General features: G+C 44.1%; 1 protein-coding gene across 1 annotated transcript; it reads right to left on the bottom strand.

Annotated features, from left to right (window-relative positions):
- Window positions 1-15727: 15727 nt before the first annotated feature.
- Window positions 15728-16660, bottom strand: LOC109261105 (vomeronasal type-1 receptor 4-like). The gene has a single exon (XM_019439623.2). The coding sequence runs from the start codon at window positions 16658-16660 to the stop codon at window positions 15728-15730; it is 933 nt and encodes a 310-aa protein (XP_019295168.2).
- Between the last annotated feature and the right edge of the window lie 6403 nt (window positions 16661-23063).

Here is a 23063-nt window from a genome sequence, read left to right as displayed (position 1 = left end):
CATCACTGGGGGGTCACTCAGTGATCAGCGAGCCCCCCACCCATTCCATGCAGAGAGGTAAAAGGCTATGAGGGACTTCTGTCTCCGTGTCTACATCTTTTTCTTTTCTTTTTTTGTCCTTTGCTTGTGAATAGGAAATCCAACAATCAGGTCCTGAGGAAGAATGACCGGAGGCCCAAGGACATGGGGCAGATGGCACGTCATTACATACACCAGCGGCCCATAAGACTCCCCATGACTCAGAACCTGAAGAAGCTCCAGAAGGGACCGGTGGGGCAGAGGAATCCCCCACCAGAAGAGGAGAATACCAGGGTAAGCGGAGGCGTGGATGTTTCAAGAACCAGAGGATCGGCATGGACCCCAAAGAGCGGGTTTCAACAGAAACCTGTGTGTCTCTGTCCTCAGGGATTCTTGCTTATCCAAGGCTGGCCGGGTTTGTGAGGGCCTCAGCTGGCAGACGGGCCCATTCGGATCCTCTGAGGAGCAAACTGACTCCGTATTTAGCGGCACGTTCAGCTTGGTGCCACACTCAAATCCAGTTCATAGTCATCACCTTTAGCCACGAAGTTCCTTCCTCTCAGGTCACTTTCTGTGAAATGGGCCCTGGGCAGGACCATAGCCTCTCGGATTTCCTGGCCAGGGGCCCTGGGTCTATGTCGTCCCCCCACTCGACTGATCTCCAAATACCTGTCCTTTTGTTAACCTTTCATTTCTGCCCTGATTTCCGCGGGCTCACGGAGGACCCTCTCCCTCCATCCACAGGTGAAGTGCGAGAACTGCGGAGCCTTTGGGCACCTGGCCAGCAGCAGAAGGTGCCCCATGAAGCGCTGGGGTGGGGCCCTTGCCCCCGAGCCCTTGGGCTCCAGGAAGAATGAAAACCTGGAACCCAGGAGGCCTCAGGACTGCCACACCCCAGGGTCCTTCCACACGACTGGCAGCGGGAAGGAACCAGGACAGAGGTGAGGACTCGCAGGGTCAGAATGATTGGGGCAACGGAGCCCCGAGGACGGGGAGCACCCCCCGCCCCCCTGCTGTCCCCGTGCAGCTGTGTCAGGCACGGACCGGAGAGAAGTAGGCAAGCGGTGCCCGGGGTTGACCTCAGAGCTCCCTCGAGTCCTCGGGATTTCCAAGCAGTCGGGCCGGGAATGTCTATCTTGGGGTGTTGCACGCGGCAGAGGCGCAGGGAGTCTAAGTGAGAGTATTTCATGCTGAAGCCACGGCGGGGAAGGGGATGCTTCCTGGAAGCGGGGGCTGCGCTGAGGTCCCGGAAGGAGCTGCCTTGGCAAAGTCCACAGGGGCTTCGGGGCCTCCGTCGCCCCTAAACCAGGCCGACGACTGGGCTCCGGGGTCTTCGTGGTTCCCAGTCAGTGGTGGCGACCGGGGTCGGGGGCATCCGACAGTTCCCGTGATTTGTTCCGCAGGCAAGAAGAGCGGAAAGAGAAAGAGCTGCCCCGGAAATTACCCGGGAGACCCCAGCGGAAGCCGCAGAGCGCCTGCAGGGAACCCGCGGACTCGGGCGCCCACCTGCGGGTGAGTCTTGCTCGCTCCTGCTTCTAGGAAGCTCTGCGTCTCCATCTGTGACTTGCTGGGGACTGCAGGGCCATGTTCACTTCCGGGCTGGACTGTAGGAGCCGCACAGGCGTCCTGGGAGTTTTCAAATCCCAGCTTCTTTATTTTCAAAATGTAGTTTTTCCCGATTTTGTGCAAGTCAGCCAGCAAACGCTGGTGGGGGCATTTCTGTGCACAGGTGAAGGGTTCTGTCGGATGCCTTCTGTGATCCTTTGTCAAGACGAGGCCTCTTTTATTTATTTTTATCTTTTTCATAATTCAGACTTTTAAAAAAGTTATTTGTTTCCTTATTTATTTATTTTGAGACAAAGAGAGAGAGCAAACATGAGTGGGAAGGGGCAAAGAGAGAGAGAGCGAGAGACAGAGAATCCCAAGCAGGTTCTGCACCACAAGTGCAGAGCCGAAGGCGGGGCTTGAACCCATGAACCGGGAGATCGTGACCTGAGCTGAAGTTGGACGCTTGACCGACTGAGCCACCCAGACGCCCAAGATGAGGCTTCTTTTAAACTTTTGTAAATACCCAAATCACCCTTGAAAAGGATGGTTGCCATTTATACTCTGCACATTGTGTGTTCCCTGGATCTTAACAACAAAGACAAGGGAAGGTTCAATTGTCATATCTGATAAGCAGCAAAAACCAGATGGGCCTTGTAATTGTTTCCCCCCACCACCTCTGAGGAGCGGATCTCTGCAAATGTGCAGTGACTATGAGCACGTCGTTTTCAGTGACACTTAGTATTGCATGAGTTGTCTGTTTAAATTGGGTTGCTCCTTTTTTCCTCCCTGACGTAGAGAGAATCCCAACTTGTCCTGACTCCTGAGGTGTCTAATATGAGGTTCCTTCTCCCACAGCGCCCCACCAGGCCGTTGCCCGTCCAAACCAATACGAAGCCATCTGTCCTGGGCCCTGTCCCCACGGGTCAGCCACCTGCTAGGACAGCTGACATGCGGTCGTCCTGCCCTACACGGCCCCTCTATAAGGCCCCTGAAGTGCGTGCTTGTGAACCAGCCCGAAGATGCGGTGCGGACTTGCCCTGCGAAGATCCAAAGAGCTCCCTCTGGGACCAGGCTGTCATTTCCAAGTCGACAGCCGGCTGGCCTGAGGTTTCCTCCCGTGATGTTCCCCCGTCGGCCAGGAAGGCACTGGCCCTGGGTCCTGTGTGTCACCGCCAGGCACAAGCCAAGCATCCTCCTGTGGACTCAAAGCCCCACCCACAGCCTGCCACGGGAACACATGGCCAGAGATCCAAAGTCAGCATCCAGGCACAGGGGAAGAGGTCTCCCCAGGTCCCCATGCAGCCTTCCCAGAACCCTCCAAAGAAAGCAAGATTCAACTTCTTCTAACCCCCCTCCCAGGTGGGTCTCAGTGACCTGGTCTGGGGGTTGTCCCGGTCTCAGCTACCCCCCAGTATCCAAACAGATACCTCAAGTGACCGGGAAGATACCGGTCCTAATGCCCAGTCTTGAACGCCAGGCTCCACCTGACTCACCTGGTCTGAGCCCCGTTCAGACCTGTGCTGTCCCCTAACCCTGACCACCCAGGCATGTTCCAGGCCAGCAGGGGCGAGGGTGGGACATGAGATGGGACAGGGCGTGGCAGGGCTCCAGGTTTTCCACTGTTCCTGTCTCCCTCTGGGGAAGTCTCCACCCGCTGGTCAGAGCCCTCCCATCTCAGAGGCCTCGGAGAGACAGGTTCCCTGTGTTCCACTGAGAGGACCTCCTGGTCTCTTCCCCTGCTGAGAATGACTGAGTGTGGCCAATGTCCCACCCTGGAAGTGGCTGAAAGGGGGGAAAAGAGGCAGGAACAGCTGTGTCCCGTGAGTCGGCATTTCTGCCGGTGGTGCCTGTGCACCTGCTGGGGCTCCAGGTGACACTGTGGTCACTGGACAGACATCACCGTTACATTTTGTGCATTTAAGTCACGGTGGGAATGGAGCGTATGAAATTGTCACGGGTAGTCCTTTGTAAATCAGACGTTATTTAAGAAACTAAGTCAACAAGGTGAAGCTATGTTGTACCCTAACATGAATGGAAAGCTATTAATTCATCTGTGTGGGTGGAGAAATGACTAGTATTTGGGTAACTGGGGAAAAGGCCTCTCTGTGATGGTGGAGAAGGCCTGAACCCTCCGGAAGAGTGCCCTCTCCTGGTTATTGAGATTTTGACTTTGGAGGAATTTCAGTGGAAATTCTCCTTGCCTTGGGGAAATGGGAATATTCTTTTAACCTTGCACATTTTGTTATTAAAAGTGGTTGCAATGTTATGTTTGACTCTTTAAATATGAATAAAATTGTCTGAAATGGAACGTGTATTTCAACTTTTGTCATTTTTCCTTACACCTCAGGTCAGTTTCTTTTTCTTCATCCAATTTCACCTGAGTAACGAGGACCTTGGTGTGAACCCCATAGTGTCTCACAAGAGAGAAGTCAGGGACTTTTAAAGACAAAAGGGAATGCACAGTCTAACCCAAGGACCTGTAACTTGTAGGAAATAGAAACTCTCAGGCACAAGCTAGCCCTACTGAACCAGGATCTGGGGTTTCTCAGTAACAATCCCAGGGTTCCAAATGCAGGTTGAAGAGTGAAAATGGAATGGTTCTTAATTGACACATCAGAATCACCTGGTAAGTTTTAACTACCATAATGTGGTTCACTCCTGGGGATATTCATTTGCTGGGTTGGATTTGAAATGTGGCATGAGATAATAGAAAAATATGTAGAGATGGCTCAGTGGTTAAGTGGCTGATTCTTGATTTCAGCTCAGGTCATGATCCCACGGTAGTGGGTTCGAGCCCCGCATTGGCCTGTGCAATGAGCCTAGAGCCTGTTTGGGATTCTCTCTCTCTCTCTCTCTCTCTCTCTCTCTCTCTTTCTGCCCCTTCCCCACTTGTGTGAGCATGATCTTTCAAGTAAATTAATAAACTTGAAAAATATGTGTATATATATAGACTATACACATATATACATACACACACATACATACATATACATATATATATATATATATATTATATATATATATATATATATATATATATATATATATATATATATGGAACCTGCCCCAGGTTCCTGACACAGGGCTCCTAAAGTCCCTGTAATATCCTTGTGAGTGATAAGAGCATTATCACTAATAGGCGCTAATAGGTGACCCTGGGTGGGCTCCTGGATGGGGCTGGTCTCCAGCAAGAACAAGCCACCACCTTCCTTCAGCCCCACCCCCACCTCCCTTCTCCCCCATAGGGCGGAGCTAGAAATGGAGTTAATGATCCATTTTGCTCACGTGAGGAAGCCTCCATAAAATCCTAAAGGTGGAGCATTTGGAGAGCTTCCAGCCTGGCGCACACACCCATACCAGGAGGGCGACGCATCCCAGCTCTTTAATAGAGTGATAAATGTAAGTGTTTCCCTAAGTTCTGTGAGCTGCTCTAGCAAATTAATCAAACTCAAGGAGGGGTTGTTGGAACCTCTGGTCTGTCGCCCATTGCTCTGAACCCCGGGTGATAACAGGCATTCGAAGTGTGTATGTGTGTGTGGGGTGGCCTTTGGGGCTGAGCCCTCACCCTGGAACTTGCTGCTGTCTCGGGTAGATGGTGGCAGAATTGAGCTGAATTCTTGGACACCCAGCTGGTGTCGGAGGCTTGCTTGTTGGTCTCAGAAAACCGCCCACCTGTGGGGCCCAGAAATGTCACAAGTGAAGTACTCTGTGTGACCTTATTGGAGATGGAGGAGATAGAAACTGTTTCCTTACCTGTGTGGATGTTGGGTGTTTGGGTGTTAAACCCACTGTGGTTATTTGTAACATGCAACCAAGGCCAGGAAGCTGGAGGGAGAGGGCAAAGATAACACATCATTAACCTCTCTTCTCTTTTAATTCTGGGGAAAGCTCTGTCTTGAATCAACAACAGCAAATGGCTCTCATCACCTAAAATTGCCAGGAGGCAATAATTAAGCAAAAGCGTTAATCTAGGATCAAAGAATTGCAATGCAGGGGATACAGACTTGGGTGGCAACCCCCATAGTGTCTCACAAGGGAGAAGTCAGGGACTTTTAAAGACAAAAGGGGATGCATGAATACATTGTTTACAAAGAATTTTGATTGGTATTGGTGGCAAAAATGCAATCCTGGTTGAACACAACTGGTTGCTAAAGCTCTCGCTGAGCCAAAGTCAGTTACTGTAGGAACTCAAAGGCGTGTTCATCCACAGTCCTGGAGATATTTGCGGGTTGGCCTCATTCAAAGTTCCTGGTTCCACCTGGTGAGGACAGGCATAAGACCTGCCTCCTGAATGGCCTCCCAGCTCCACGTGAAAACCCCTGGACATAAGGGGCACCATGTCCATTCAACTTTCACATTTTCAGCAGAGTGGGATTTCAGTAGGGGAGCAAACCCGATGTCCCCTTTTTCCCTGTGAGATTGTGTCTCAGGAGAGCTTCTCTGTCTTGCTAGGACTCTGTCCCTAACAGGCAATGTGATAGGACTGTCCAGGCAGCCCCCTGGTCGAAGGCCCCAAACCCGTGAAAAGACAGGGGGAGATCAAAAGACTCCACATCAGCACCGGTTCTTCAACTTGGGGCTACCCAGGTTGCTGCAATGGGGTTTCTTGGAAACCGAAACCACACTCCCAGGATTCCCATCAGGGACTGCAGGATAACAACATGATACAGACATAAGCTTCCAAGTCTCAGTGAGTCCCCAGGCTCCTTTGTCCCCGTGCCTGCTCAGCACGTTGGAGAAAGCTAAGAGCAGTTGGAAACGTGAGCCCTACTATCACCAGATGCTTTGATAAGTGGAAATTCAGGATCCTCAAAAGAAATTCTCACTATGTTGATTCAGGAACCTGTGATTCGTGTTAGTGTCCTGGGTGTGTTTGAGGCAGGTGATCTAGAGACAAGTACTAACAAACACTCACAGGGAAATCTTGACTCAAAGACTCACCTGCTTTGCATTTGGTGTTCATGGTGTAATCTCCGGCATTAGATACTCTTTCCCTCTGTTACCCAGCTGGTCGATTGGACCAACCTGGGACTGAATACCTTTGAAAGGAGATATTTGTCCCCCATTTTTTTATTTAAAAGAATTTATTTGTACATGTAACTATCTTTTCCGTTTTATGAATTTATTCTTTATCTTTTCTGCCAAAAACTTGTGGATCTTCCTAGATCCACACATGCTTAAAATTAAAAAAAATTTTAGTGAAAATAAGTGGTTTCATTTTCCTTATTTTCTTTATTTATATTCAAGTCAGTTAACATACACCGTAGTCTTAACTTCAGGAGTAGAACCCAGTGATTCACTTTTAACATATGACGCCCATGGACCAACAGGAAATGTGTCTTCCTTATTGCCTGTTATCTATTTAACCCATTCCTCCACCCATCCCCCATGCAGCAACCCTGAGTTTGTTCTCTGTATTTAAGAGTCTCTTATGGTTTTGTCTCCCTCTCTGTTTTTGTCTTATTTTTCCTTCCTGTCCCCTTTGTTCATCTGTTGAGTTTCTCAATTTCCACACAGGGCGTGAAATCACATGATACCTGTCTTTCTCTGACTTTTTTTGCTTACCATAATATATTCTAGTTCATCCAGGTTGTTGCAAATGGCAAGTTTTCATTCTTTTTCATCACCAATTAGTATTCCAGTGTGTGTGTGTGTGTGTGTGTGTGTGTGTGTGTACACATACATACATACATACATACATACCACATCTTCTTTATCCATTCATCAGTTGATGGACGCTTGAGCTCTTTCCATACTTTGGCTAATGTTGATAGTGCTGCTATAAACATTGGAGTACATGTGCCCCTTTGAATCAGCATTTTTGTAGCCCTTTGGATGAATTCCTTGTGGTGCAATTTCTGGGTCGTAGGGTAGTTCTCTTTTTCATTTTTTGAGGAACTTTCATACTGCTTTCCAGACTGGCTGAACCAGTTTGCATTTCCACCAACAGTACCAAAGGGTTCCCCTTTTGTCACATCCTTGCTAACATGTTGTTTGCGGAGTTGTTAATTTTAGCCATTGTGACATGGATGAGGTGGTATTTCATTGTGGTTTTGATTTGCATTTCCCTGATAATGATGGTGAGCATCTTTTCATGTGTCTGTTAGCCATCTGGATGTCTTTTTTGGAAAAGTGTCTATTCACATGTTCTGCCCATTTCTTCACTGGATCATTTGTTTTTTGGGTGTTGACTTTGGTAAGTTCTTCATACATGTAACTATTTAAAACATACACATTTGTGGGGCATCTGGGTGGCTCAGTAGGTTGAGCGTCCAACCTCAGCTCAGGTCATGATCTCGCAGTTCGTGGGTTCAAGCCCCGTGTCGGGCTTTGTGTTGACATCCCAGAACCCAGATCTTGCTTCAGGTTCTATATCTCCATCTCTTTCTGTTCCTTCCCTGCTTGCACACATGTGCTCTTTCTCTATATATAAGTAAATAGGTAAATAAATAATAAAAATTTAAATATACATTTGATATTGGATTTCTTTTCCATAGTATGCCTAAACACTGTATGAAGGACAGTAGCAAATCTATTTATAATATGATGACAACATCCTTCTTGCTGCTAGCATTTGGTCCATGTCGGGAGCCGAACTAAGTGGTTTTTTACCACTTTAGGTCATTCTGTCTTCCTGACAGCCCTGATTCCTAGTGTAGACGTCCAGGTGCCAATGGAAAGAGAGAGGATACACCAAGTGTTGGTTTGCCAACTTGAGAGCTTCCCAGCTAAGATCTGAAACCAGCCCCCTGCACAGAGGGCCAGGAGGGACCAAAGAAAGAGGCAGGTCGCCCTAGATGGGTAGGTGGCCAGTGTAAGAGGCAACACACACATATGTACCTACTGTACTCAGTGTTCTTGGTATCATACAGACAACATGCCCTACTTTTCACATATGGGAGAAGTCGGGTTAGTGGAAAATGTACATTTCAAATTTTGATGTTCACAAGATTGTATTGGGATCTTGTTACAATGCTGACTCTGTTTCAGGAAGTCTGTGGTGGGCCCTGAGATTTCCACATTTTAACAAGTGACAAGGTCCAGTGATGTCAAATTTTGGGGTGTATGGATCACCCCTTGAATGGCAAGGAGCTAGAATGTTAAGAAAATATTCCTTGGATAACTTTTAACATCAAGAAATTGATGGTTTGTTCCTGGGTTTCATGCTACAAAAAAAAAAAAAACAACACAAAAAGGTCTCAAGTAATAATTTAACACTTACACATTAGATGTCATTTAACTGTTTATATTATGAACATTTTTTATATTATAAATTGTGTTATCATTACACAAATGTATAAAACCACACATTCATGAGACACCTTAATTCCCATTTGATGAGAATATTGTATAAAATACCTAGTGAACTTTTGGGACTGAGTTTGAACCTAGTTTATTGAGCCTAGAATTTACTGGGAGAGGTTTAACAACTGAGAGAAACAGTAAAAATGAGATAAGGTAGCAACAGATAACAGTTTTAAAGTGTTTGGTATAAATTTGGTAACCATATACTATTGAAAAATTGATAGAATGGAAAACATTCATCACAGGAAATGTTCAATTTCCTAAGTTCAATATATATTTCCAATTCTGAATATTTTTAAAACTCCTTGTAGAGCTGTTATTAATTTTTGGTTTTTGAAAATATCTCAGTAAAGCTGTTGTTTTTTGGTGATCTAGATTTTAGCATTTGGGGACAATCAAGATGCCAGTATTCTGATTCTTACTGAAATGAATGAAGTAGTGATTCCTGCAGATGAGACAAAATGCTTTTAGGCAGAGAAAATAGAAAATTTCTGGGGTGGGGATATATTTACCATGATGGTGTAAAATGCTGAGGATATATTTATGAGGCATGTAAGTTTCTATTGCACATGTTTAAAATCTGGGATTTCAGGAGCGCCTGGGTGGCTCGGTAGGTCAAGTATCTGACTTTGACTCAGGTCATGATCTCGCACTTTGTGAGTTCAAGCTGCACATTAGGCTCTGTGCTGACAGCTCAGAGCCTGGAGCCTGTTTCAGATTCTGTGTCTCCCTCTCTCTCTGCCCTTCCCCCATTCATGCTCTGTCTCAAAAATAAAATTTTTAAATTTTCTTTAAAGTTTTCATTTATTTTTGAGAGACTGCACAAGTGGGGGAGGTACAGAGAGAGAGGGACAGAGGATCTGAAGCGAGCTCTGTGCTGACAGCAGCGAGAAAGATGTGGGGCTCAAACTCACGAACTGCGGGATTATAACCTGACCTGAATTCAGACGCTCAACCGACTGAGCCACCCAGGCCCCCAGGTTTTGGGATTTCTCAGCCTCCATTAATCCCGTGGGCCAATGCTTTACAATATATCTCCCCTTCCCGTATAGAACCATATCATCAAGATACACAATTGATGGCATGTATGTGGTTTTATTAATGTGAATGGGAATGTGTGAGTATGGTCCGCGTGAGTTACAGAGGAAGATGTGAGGGTATATGCCTGTATCCGAATACGTTTTTTGCATATATGTGTGTTGTCATTTATGTAGAAATGTGTTTGTATTCGGGCGTGTGTGTGCGGTAAGGGTAGTCCACAGTTATGCCTCTAATCCCTGACTTGAATATGGGGAGTACTAGATAGTGGACATCAAATTGTAAGTTTATTTTTTAGGAAAAAAACCCCAAAGAATTAATTTGAGCTCCTTTTATGTTTCTTAATTTAAAAAAGCAACCACAGGTGATTACTGCACATTCAGCAAAAAATAGGTGCAGAAAAATGTAACCACCCAATGCCATTAAAATGAGTAAGCAGCATGGGCTTATCCCAGACTTCTAGAATCTGCCCATTGACTCATCTGATCCGTGTGCTTTTATTTGTAGGAGATCGTTTTATATTTTTCTGATGGATGTTGTTCGGCCCTTGTATCCCTACTAGAGGTCGGGGGGAGAGATCAATGTTATAAATTATGCTAAAGAATTTCCAACTCCCCTATACTTCCAAATTAATAGTGAACAACAACCAAAAAAACCAAAAACGTCCGGTGGTTTCTAATGCAAATTATTGTCATGGTGTTCTTCCTTTTACTTGTATCTCTTTGAAAATCCTTCCCAGGAACTTTGGCCAAATATCTCTACTCATAATTTAATGATGCTGCAGGCCAGGTGTCTGAAAATGGGGAACCCTTCTTTTTGGGGTAGAAAAATTTCTCGGGGGATCAGAAAATCGGATGAGATAGCAGAGTTTCATTCCCAGTCCCACAGGACTCCTTATCTATATTCGCCAATATCCAATCATTTATGTGATTGAGTCCTGGGTTTTGCACACACGTGTGGGATTCCAGTCACAGAGCCCTGTTCACAGTGCCCCTTGACTAACACACGTGTGAGCCCAGAGGAGATGCTCAGTAAGAACCACTCTGGTGAATAAATGCATGTTGTTCCCTCAATAAAGTGAGACTCCAAGTGCTGCTTCCTGCAAGTCACTGGTGGGGTTTGAAGTGTTGGGGTTTGGAGCCACCAGCCCAGAAAGAATTCTTGAGACGTCTTTGGTACAAAAAGGTGGTTTTATTAAAGCACAGGGACAGGACCTGCAGCAGGAATTGCTGCACTGGGGCTGTGAAGAGTGACTGGCGATATGCCTTCGGGTTGGGAGGGGGTTGGGGATAGAGTAAGTCTCTAAGGAATTTTGGAAACGAGGTTTCCAGGACCTTGAGGGGCTAGCTACTGTTAGGAAAAGGTCGTTTATTACTGTGTAGTAAAACCTGAGTCATCAGACCCCTCAAATGTGTAACACTGGGTCATAAGCTTGGAGTATGATTGCCAGCCTATATCTTCAGGGGTAGAGCTAAGGGAAGTTTCCAAAGGAATTTTGATTAATTATAGGAGACTTCTGGGATCCTGGGGGGCCAGGCTAAGGTTGCCTTTGCCCTTAGCAAAGTGTCCTCATGGAGGAGTTGAGTTCCCAGCAGAAGGTCACTCTGCCTGTCTCAAGGACTTGTTCATGGGTTGTAAGTTGTAAGGAAACTTTTCATTTGCCTTTGTTTCCCACATCACTAACTTCTCATCTTCCAAAAGGGCAGCCAAGAAAGTGCTCTTTCCAGGGAGTGACAGGTGGTCTTCATGGAGAACCATCCATGAGTTTCTGTTTTGAGATATGATGGTTGGATGTAAATGGCTGTCAGTTTGAAACTTTCTTGGGATCTTCCCAGGTGAAATCTGAAACAAGCCCTTGTACAGAGGGCAGGGAGAGTTGAAGAAAAGGGCAGACCACTCAGGGCAGTAGGTGGCAGTTTTAAGAAGCAAAGGGTGCTTTTATACCAGACTTGTCTTGAACAGCAACAAGACGAATGGATCCCCTCACCCCTGAAATTCAAGTCACTGTGTGTTCAGGAGGGAGGGTTGTTGTAATGAAAAGTTTCCACAAGACTCTCCTTCCTGTGCCTGAAGGGGGCATATCATTTACACCAAAGAGAGCTCTCTCTCAGTCGTTTCCGATATTATTGAGACGTTCCTGGGGCAGTCTGGTTTTGTTCTTGAATATTACACTTCTATTTGTCAAGGATTTGGGCACCCTTTAAAGTTGTTAGTCATGGAGTTCAAGAGGGAATTTAAAGAGGGAATTTCAGTTTGGGGAGACAAAGAGCCTCTCTAGTTCAGGCATCAGTTTTGGCAAAAGCTAAGTAGCAAGATAATAATTGACTTCCAAAGGCAGTGTAGCTAGTAGTATTGAGAGGGAGCCCATAAAACAAAGCCCCAAGGGGGGCCCTCAGGTGGAGGATGCCTCCCTTTGCCAGAGGTTCTGGATCATAAAATAATCAGTCCGGGGTGCTTGGGTGGCTCAGTTGATTAAGCATCTCACTTTAGCTCAGATCATGATCTCATTGCTAGTGAGTTAGAGCCCTGTGTTAGGCTCTATGCTGACAGCTGGGAGCCTGAAGCCTGCATCAGATTCTGTGTCTCCATCTTTCTCTCTCCCTCCCTCCCCCCACTTGTGCTTCATCTCTCTTTCTCTCAAAAATAAATAAACATTAAGGGGAAAATTTTTAAAAAATTTTTTAAAAGTCGGGTGCTCAACCAACTGAGCCACCGAGACGCCCCCCAAAAGAAACTCTTAATGATAGAGACCAAACTGAAGGTTGATGGAGGGGAAGTGGGTGGGGGATGTGCTAAATGGATGATGGGTCCTAAGGATGACCTGTGTTTGGATGAGCACTGGGTATTGTATGTAAGTGATGAATCACTGAAACTCACTCCTGAAACCAATATTGCACTGTATGTTCACCAGAATTTAAATAAAAATGTGAAAAAAACAAACATTGGGAGAAAAAAAAAAAAGAATCCGCCCACTTCCCCTAACTTCTGGAAGAGTAGAGCAGTATAAACTGACCTCATTGTTCCAAAAAGCCTTAAAGTGAAAACAGGACTCAGAGTTTCACCAGGGCTTTATTCACCACAGTCACGGACAGAAGACTCAATCCTTATCCGGGCTATTGGGACAGAAGCGCTTGGTGTTCACAACAAACACCCTCTCTCTACTGTGGAAAAGAGGACGTGGCATGTGAAGACCTTCACGATATGTTCTGACCCCCCACAGGTGCCAAGATACAGTCGAGTTTTGGGGATCATCCCAGGCTGTATGGGGTGGGAAAGCAGAAGCATATACCATGTGCACTTCTGCAGAAGATTCTCTCGTATAAAGAGCTAGAAGATCTGGAGTAGCCCGATCACATGGTATATGTGATCTATATCTCTACTGTGGAAAAGAGTTCATGATATGTTCTGACCCCCCACAGGTTAGCACTATTGTGCTAATAGATAACACTCCTCCCTCTTGTCTCCCTCGCACCAGCCATGAAGGTTTGCAAGGGTAAGTGTAGGTTGATTTGTTTATTTTTCTTTATATTTTATGTTTTCTTTATTTTGTATTACAGTATTGTAATCGTTAATATGAATATTTTTGGGTTGTGGAACCAATCATCTGAATTGTCATTATTTTTTATGGGGAAGTTCACTTGATATACCAATGCTTTGGATTACAAGCATGTTTCTGGAATGAATTATGCTCGCAAACCAAGGCTTTACTGTATTTTGATTCATTCCAAGTTTTACCTCAAGTTTGGGGGCTCCTTGGCCTTCCCTCCTGCCCGGTGGTAAATGGACAAACAAAGCTCTTACAGGCTGCTTGGTTCAGTCCTGCCACTCACCCTCCAGCCTCATCACCGTGGAGGATGTGGAGGCTCTTCTGCAACTTTACCCACATTGGTGAAGAGCACTAGCTACCGGTTTCAGGAGACTTTCTCCTGTCCCCTAACCAGCCCCACAAAGGGCCTTGTCATTTTCTCTTCCAGAAAATCTCTCTTCCTCTTCTATCATTCCCCTTACCAAAACTGTCAAGAAGCATGGAGAGTTTTCCATTTTATCCTATTTGCAAACCAACAAGTTACCTGTAAGTTTCATGGATGCTGGCAGAGGGCATGAGTCTCTGGGTAGGAGATACAAGGCTTATCATTGCAAAGAAATGTTAAAAAGCTGGGAAGATGTAAATATGTTAGTGTTGAAATGTCCTTATGTTTTCCAGGTATAAGTTAAAGATACTAAATAACTTGGCACTGTGGCTAGTTTTTAAGTCTTTTGTGGGGCACCTGGGTGGCTCAGTCAGTTAAGCATCCAACTCCTGGTTTTGGTTCAGGTCATGGTCTTGTGGTTCATGGGTCTGAGACCCGCATCAGGGTCTGGGCTGATGGTGCAGAACCTGCTTGGGACTCTCTTTTCCCCTCTCTCTGCCTTTCCCGCATCTCTCTCTCAAAATAAATAAATAAACTTTGAAAAAAAACCCTAAAAATCTGTTGTAATATCTGGGTTAAAAACGAAGAGATCGTGAATATTACAATCTCTAAAGAAAAAGGATAAATTGTACAATAATTTAAAAATTAACACAAAAGGGGCACCTGATTGTGGCTCAGTTGGTTAAGCATCCACATCTTGATTTCAGCTCAGGTCATGGTCTCATGAGATTGAGCCCCACATCGGGCTCTGAGTTGACAGAGCCTGTTTGGGTTTCTCTCTCTCCCTCTCTCTCTCTGCTCCTCCCCCACTGTTTCTCACACACTCTCTCTCTCAAAACTAAATAAATGTAAAAAAAAAAAAGAAAAGAAAACACGAGAGAAGTAAGCTAGAATAAGAAATTAAAACATGTCGTTGAGAGCCCACAACATATATGTAAAGCAAATCCTAAAAATATACATCCTATCAAATTGTTCTTGTTAAAATCAAACGTTGTATATACAATTTGACATGTATTAAGAGATAGAGCTAAAACATAAGGAATATAGTAGAAAACTGAAAAGCATGCAACTTCACCCAATTAATCAACCAGCATGGTGAGATAAATATCAGATTAAAAAGAATTTAAAGAAAAGGCAGTTTGCAGTTATTGGACTAAGAATTATTTTAATGTTCCTGAATGTGCAATTATCCAATATTATTTGATGGAGAAGATATTAATCTGGCAACATATACGTAGAAATATACCGCAGTCTTCCCTTATCCACTCGGGATATGTTCCGGATTCCAGATCCAGTGGATGCTTGAAACTGCAGATAGTATTGAACTGTATACATACGAGATTTTTTCCACACATACATATCTCATATCTATGATGCAGTTTAACTTATGAGTCAGACGTGGTAAGAGATTAACAATAATGAGTAATAATAAAAATTATAACAATATACTCTAATAATACTGTGTATCTGGTCTCTCTCTCTCCCTCTCTCTCCTCCTCCCTCAAAATAGTGTCCTGTCCTCACACTTCTTATGATGATGTGAGACAATAAAATGCCTACGTGATGAGATGAAGTGAGGGGAATGAGGTAGGCTTGTGATTTAGCGCTAGGCTGCTATGGAGCTTCTGACCATAAATCAGAAGGAGGATTGTCTGCTCGTGGGCTGCCGTTGACCACATGGAACTCAAACTGCAGAGGGTGAGACCTTGGATAAGGAGGTGCTACTGTATTTTAACTTGATAACTATACCACATTTCGTTTATAATTGCTCTGGATGTTGTTTATTTAGGAGAAGCTCAGTTTGTCTCGTTTACCCCTCTCTCATAATATGAATATTTCATAAATGTGCTTGCACATTGAAAGGGGTTAATAAATAACCACTGTGAATAGGCATATAACTTACATATTTATGATGAGTTTAGGGGGTTTTGTTTCCTTATCCAGGCAGAGTAGAGGGTGGACACTCTGGGGTCATGTCTCATGAGGATGTAGGGGCTGAGAGTAGGAAAACACGTAGTGAGTAGTGTAGAAGTGTTCCTCAGCCACAGACTGGAGTTGTTAAAAACTGACAAACAAATGTGGAAGATAGAGGACAGCATCCATAAAGAAAGGAAGAAGCACGCCAGCACAAGGATCCTTCGGGTGGCTCTGCTCTCAGGGGAGGATCTGGGGGGGAGATTGTTCCTACGAATGTATTGGACCCGCTGCTTGTGGCTGTGCAGGATGAAAACCATGGAGCTGCTGGCCCAGAACATGAGCCCCAAACAGAAACCATCATGGGATAATAGCAATGGCACATAGAATGACTCTGCGATTTTGTCATAAGATATCGCGTAACAGTAGTCCTGATCTATTTTCTTTGTGACGTTTATGTTATTCCTTTTGTCAGTTAGATGAAAAGGAACCACAATACTTCGCACTATATTCAAGACCCAGCAGAAGATGTTGGAGGTGCCCACGTACTTGGGAGCTTTTATTTTAAGCTGTGCCCACCTGGAGTCCCCAGGACTGATCATGATCACCTGGAAGACAGTCAAGAGGCAGGTGGTTCCAATGGCCACATCCCTGCCCACTCTGTGAACAAAGAAAACAAGTTTGCATCCAAAATCATCGAGAAAATGTGTCAACCCAAAAGATGCCATTGTTTGAGGGATTCCTTTAGAAAAAATAACTAAGAGGTTGGCTACAGTCAGATACTTGAGAATCAAGTCTGTGCACCTAAGCTTGTATCCTGTCAAATAAAGGAAGAGATAATAGTAAAAAACAGAGAAATTCCCCAGAAGTCCAACTGTAGTTTGTAAGAAAAAGATCACTGCCATCGTCAAATCCCTGGTGGTCATTCTGTAAAATCCCAGGGAGTGAAATTCTTCTTCTGAGCCAGGTTCCTGCATGGGAACAGGAGGTGTGAGGCACGTGTGTCACATTGGTTAAAATCCAATGTTCTCCACTTAACTTGAGTTCCCACTTAAAAATAATTATTTAGAATATTTACTTTTTAACAAGTTTCCAAGGGCTGAACTTAGAACACTAGAAGAGCTTTTTACGTAACATAGATCATTGCTATAAAGGCTGTGTATGTAGTACATTCTGTATTCTTCATAAGTTGTTGAGAGTCCAGTATTTTCATGGAAAAGATAAGGAGGCAGAGAAAGTTTGGTGATTTGTCAAATTCAAATGTTTTGACATTTGAATGGGAATGGGGAGATTAGAACCTGACTGGGCTGGTATGATGGCAGTGACTTTAAACACAGTGCTGTTTTAACAAAGCTAATTAGACATATTCTTCAAAATACAGGTGTATAGGGGCACCTGGGAGGCTTAGTCGTTTGAGCATCCAACTTTTGATTTTGGCTCAGGTCGTGATCTGAGGGTGTCTGCACTGAGTGTGGAACCTGCTTGGGATTCATTCTCATTCTCTCTCTCTCTCTCTCTCTTTCAATCGCTCATTGAATAAATATTTTAAAAAAATACAGATCTATAGTTATGCCTGGATGGCTCAGTTGTAAGAGCATGTGACTCTTGATCTGGGAGTTGTGAGTTAGAGCCCACATCAGGTGTACAGATTACTTAAATAAATAAACTTTAAAAAACATTCAAAATACAGGCATATATTCAGACATTCTCATACCTTGTGATCTTATTTTAGATAAGTAGTATTTTTTCTAACATTTTTTCATTTATGTTTAAAGATTTCTTGTGTTGACCACTAACAATAATGAATATTTTAATATCTCAATCAAATGTAGACTCACTGACTGTAGTATAATTCTAGGGACCTGCTCCATGATAAATTGTGTTTAAAGAAAAGAGTGTGTCGTTAGCTTTCTAGCGTATTGGCAATTGATCCACTATTTTTCTTTTATGACACCTACCATAGAAATCATTGAATGCCATGTCATGCCCTAAATAGTGAGACTTGAAATGCCAATATGTGACAAGCTGGTATAGAATAGAAACTCAATATTAGTAATTTCAAATCTTAAGCTGCTCTGTTTACCACCACTTAAGAAAAGGTATTAGCAATAAGATAAGGTTTGTGAAAAATCAAAATGTAAGACTTACACAAGAGAATTTCTTAGCTTGAAAGTGTGTGTATTATATAAATTGAGATTGTAGAGTTTGGGGTTAATATAAGACTAGTTTTAAACCAGAGAATACATCACAAGATATTTCCCGGGTAATAGTTGCTGTCTGAAACCCATTTTGTAACGTTACTATTTCAATTGCTTCCCCCTTAATTTGAAGAGGGACAACAGTCTCACCAAACTCAATAGGCCAAGGATATATTCAGTAGGAAACAATTCTTGTCTCCATAGCTCTTCATACACCCAGAATTAGAGAAATCATTCCTATATCAGAAATTGCCTTTTGGATGCACTGGTTTTACACTAGTTTAGAGGATTCCTGTAGATTTATTTTAATCCTTATTACAAGCATGCAGATGTTAGAGTCACACTGCTACAAATCCTGAAAATGTAGTCTATGATTCCTGTACACAGTCCTTAAGTACTTTAAAGTCTGTTTTCCTTATCACTTGGATTAAACACCAGTAGTCACTGTCAGTTAGGATTACACTAAATCACATCAGGAGCCATCAGGTCTAGGAACTCATCTCCCTTTACTAGCTCAGCTCATGCCTCAGAATTATTCCTCCTTCCTGTGCACCCTTGGCACTCAACCAGAAGACTCTCTCTTTCTGAGACCGTCACTTTCCAAGACTCCTGGTACCCCACTGTGCTTGCAGACTCTGCCTCTCAGACTGATAAAGAAAAAACTCACTTGACTCCCTCCAGCCGCCAGGACGGTGGGCTCAGTGTGCTGGTCACGACAATCAGGGTTTGTGTGATAGGGAGGGAGGCAGCCAGACCGTAAGATATGGGTTTGCAGTTCTATGATCTCACCTCCCTGCAGAATTATCTTTTCACCTGTAGCCACAGTGAGAGGACAGGCTTGGGGAACTGAGAATATTTGTGGCAGACTTTTTTCCCCCAGTTGCTAATTGCTGAAAATAATGACAAGTTTCTAGTTATCAGCTCCTAAAAGACCTTTGCAAGTGTTAAGAGGGCTTTTTCTTTTCCTTAATGCCTGGAAGCAGACAGGGTCTCATAGGGAGGGAGCAGGAAATAGTAAGGTCTGACACGTGTGGGACTGGCAGTAAGGCTGAGGTGTCTCATGGGTTTCTCTGCTCCCCTGAGTTGTTCATCCCAGAAGTGAGCCTTAACTAATTCTCAGGCCAGTGTTCTGTTCCCTCATTTAAATTACGAGAACATAAACCAGACAATGTACCTCAGAAGGATTTTTAAAGCAGTTAAAAAATGTGGTTAAAAAAAGAACATAATAATCATTTATATTAGAAAACATTGGACTCTTTTCCCCCCAGAAGTCAGTGTCAATTAATTTGGTAGTTTAGGTGATATGGGATTTTTTTTCTTCCATAGAAGAAGTCTATAAAAACTTCCAATAGGAAGTCTAAACAGAACAACATCCATGGAACATTAGAGATTTATAGGTGTCTGTTAAAAGACAAGCACTAAAATCAGATGGTTATTCAGGCTGATTGTGTAATTTTTAAACTATGAAATAAGTTGATACTACTTCAAGACTGCTAATGGTGGAACTTCTACAATTAATCCATTGCTTTTTTTTTTTTTTTTTTGCCTAAGAAACAAATCCAATATTTAACACTATTACACTATCCAGTTTCCCCAATTTACAAATCAGGGATTAGAGACATAATGATGATAACCCCTACACACACATACACTTTCACAATTGTAAATTTACACACATACATATCAACACACTCAAATATACACTTCTTAAACACATTCACACTCGCGTGTACTTTCGGTGACAAACTCATGATCAGCCACAGTCACATTCCTATGTGACTACGACACACAGCCCTAATAATCCCTAATAAGTCTTAAAAAGGGGGTCACGTGTAGAACAGTGGTAGCTCCAGAACTCTAGATACCTGCAAAGGGGACATATCTTGCTCATTTTACATCCTTCCATCCCTGTGATGTTATTTACTAACTGTAACATTTCAAAGATGCTGTGATAAGGCCACTTCAGGTTGAGGCACACAGTGGTAAAGTTGGGGTGTTGGGGATGTGCTGCTCTGCATGTGTGACAGAGAACGAGAATGTGGGCTAGAGTGACCTACAACAAGGGCACAGGATGGGGGTATAGACATGGTTTAGAGAGCATGGGGATGTGGGGAGACAGAAATTGAGGAGCAGAGGAAAGGGGTTTAAAAGATACAGGAGTGGTTGATTCATAGAGCAGTTAAAGTGTAGGTTTCGCTAAGTGAGGGGAAAATTGTGCAGAGAAGTTAAAGGTAGGAAGATACTGTGTGTGCTGGGTGAATAAGCGGTTTGGGGTCCCGGGAAAGAAGGGCTTAATGGGAATGGGCAGGTAATGGGAGAAGGTGGTTAAGGAGAGTGGGTAAAAGGGACTTTACATCTTTGAGAGGTTAAAGACTGTGATGGGTGAGGGGGTATTACAAGTAGGGCATGCAGGTCCTGGGGGTGGTTAATGAGCCTAAACAGTGGCGAAGAGTAGAAGGGGAGGTAGAGCTGTGGGCCATGGTAATGAAGAGTGAGGCAAAATGGCGGAAGAGTGATGAACGGAGATTGGGAGGATACTTCCACCATGTGCTAAACAGCCCAGGGAAAGGGGCGGGGATTTCATGGTTGAGATGGTGTGTGAGGCTGTTGGGTGAGAGAAGAAAGCTGGGTGATTGGGGCCCAGGGCTGCTAGGTTCCAGGAGCACCGAGTTCAGTGGAAACAGACTGGGATCTCTAGAACAGAGGATTGATTTATGTCTAGGGAAAGGCAGCACTGGAGGGCTAACAGAAGGGTGATGGCTGGTGAAGAAAGCTCGTCTGTGATATCTGGAATGCAGTAGGGCAGGAGGGGTGGAGATTTGAGTTCAGGGCACAATAGAGGAGTTTTGAAGGATCATATGGTGGTGAGGTCCTATGGAGTTTTAGGGGACGTTCAAGGTCAAGTGAGTGGGAGTGGGGAAAGCCAAAGGGTGGGGACAGATGGAGCCTGGAGTGATGGAGGTCACAGGGGAAGACTGGATATCACTAATTCACTCACCACATTCATTAATTCCCTCATTTACATTTGACTCACAACTTAATCTTGGAAAGATTCTAGGTTTAATTCACAAGGCAAAAAAAACTTAGGCATAAAATACCTGAAATTGAATATGTAGTGGAGAACTGCATGCAGGAATTGGGGTGTACTACAAGCCACAGCCATTTTGCTCTTTTTTTTTAAATATGTTTTTAAAGTTTATTTATTTATTTAGAGAAAGGGGGGCATGGCAGAGAGGGAGGAAAAGAATCCCAGTCTTTGGAGACTGCACTGACAGTGCAGAGCCTGATGAAGCAGGGCTCAAGCTCATGAACCATGAGATCATGAACTGAGCCAAAATCAAGAGTCAGATGCTTAACTGACTGAGTCACCCAGGTGCCCTCATTTTGCTCCCTTAAGATGTGAAGCAAAGAGTGTGACCATGGCAGTTTGGCCAGGAGCCACCTTTAACCAGTATCAGGTACTCAGTGATGGAAAGTGGTGTCAGAATGTCCCTTATCTGGCTTTACCTATGTCTTGAAGACCTTGAGTACCTCACAGTTAATGGTGAAAATCCCTTTGTTCCACTGTTGCTAGAATATAATATGTGCTTTATTAAAATATGAGACAGAGCAAGGTAAAACTTAAATTTCTAAGTATTCTTTTTTCTTTTATTTTGTCCCCTTATTGGAAACCATTTGAAGAGGTGTACTATTTTTGTAGATTTACTGAAATTTATTTTAAACCTATGTTTTTATTGAGAAAAATCACTTGTCTCATAATGTGGCCAATACATCTCCACCCACTGTTGTAACTGGGAGGTTTATGTCATGTCGCATTACAAGAGGGACTTTGCAGGGGCGCCTGGGTGGCTCAGACGGTTAAGCGGCCGACTTAGGCTCAGGTCATGATCTCACGGTCTGTGAGTTCGAGCCCCGCATCGGGCTCTGTGCTGACAGCTCAGGGCCTGGAGCCTGCTTCAGATTCTGTGTCTCCCTCTCTCTGACCCTCCCCCGTTCATGCTTTGTCTCTCTCTGTCTCAAAAATAAATAAACGTTAAAAAAAAATTTATAAGAGGGACTTTGCAGATGTCTTTAAGGTTGCAGATGTCCTTAAGGTTCTGTGTGTAGGTGATAAAGTGACCACAAAAAGGGTTTATCGAATGGGCGCAGTGTAACCAGATGAAGTCTTAGACCAAGGAGTAAGTTAGAGATGAGAGGCCTGAGGGTTTCTTCCCATGCTGTGACTCTCTTTGGAGACAGGTGACTAGGGGCACATGGAAACCATGAGGAGGAAATAATTTCTGCCAATAACCAAAGGATCTTGGAACCCGAATTCTTCCCTAGTGTTACCCAGAAGAGCCCATGTGGGTTGCCCTCTGGATTTTTGATTTTTGAGCTTCTAAGCAGCGTACCCAGCCAAGCCTACAGAACTTCTGATTTATGAACTGTGAGACCATAAGTGGGTGTTATATTAGCCACTAAGTATGTGGCAATTTGTTAGGTTGGAAATACAAAATACTCATACCTCATTTTGTTATGCTTCACTTTGTTTTGCTTCAGTTGAAACTTTCTGGTAACCCCGCCTCCAGCAAATCTATCAGTACCATTGTTCTAACAGGAGTTGCTCACTTTGTGTCTCTGTCACGTTTTGGTAATTCCTGCAATAGTCCAAACTTTTCCATTAATATATTTGTGATGGTGATCTGTGATTGGTGATCTTTGAAGTTACTATTGTAATTGCTTTGGGGTGCCACAAACCACAGCCACGTAAGACGACAAACTTAATCGATAAATGTTGTGTGTGTTCTGAGTGCTCCACTGGCCAGCTATGTCCCCGTCTCTGTCTCTGTCTCTGTCTCTCTCTCTCTCTCTCTCTCTCTCTCTCTCTCTCCCCAGACCTCCTTATTCCCTGAGACACAACAGCATTGAGATCAGGCGACTTAATATAAGTTTATTTATTCAGAGAAAGGGGGGAGGAGCAGAGAGAGAGGGAGTGGCTTCCAAGTGTAAGGAAGAGTCACATGCCTCTCAGCTTAAAAGCTAGAAATGATTAAGCTTAGTGAGAAGGCATGTCGAAGGCCAAGACAGGCTGAAAGCTGGGTCTGTCGTACCAAACAGCCAAACTGTGAATGCAAAGGAAAAGTTCTTGAAG

Source organism: Panthera pardus, unplaced genomic scaffold (genome assembly GCF_024362965.1).
Source record: "Panthera pardus isolate Hobbes unplaced genomic scaffold, ASM2436296v1 HiC_scaffold_18, whole genome shotgun sequence".
Lineage (NCBI taxonomy): Eukaryota > Metazoa > Chordata > Mammalia > Carnivora > Felidae > Panthera > Panthera pardus.
Note: the sequence above shows the minus strand (reverse complement) of the source record. Positions and strands in the feature narration are given on the sequence as shown.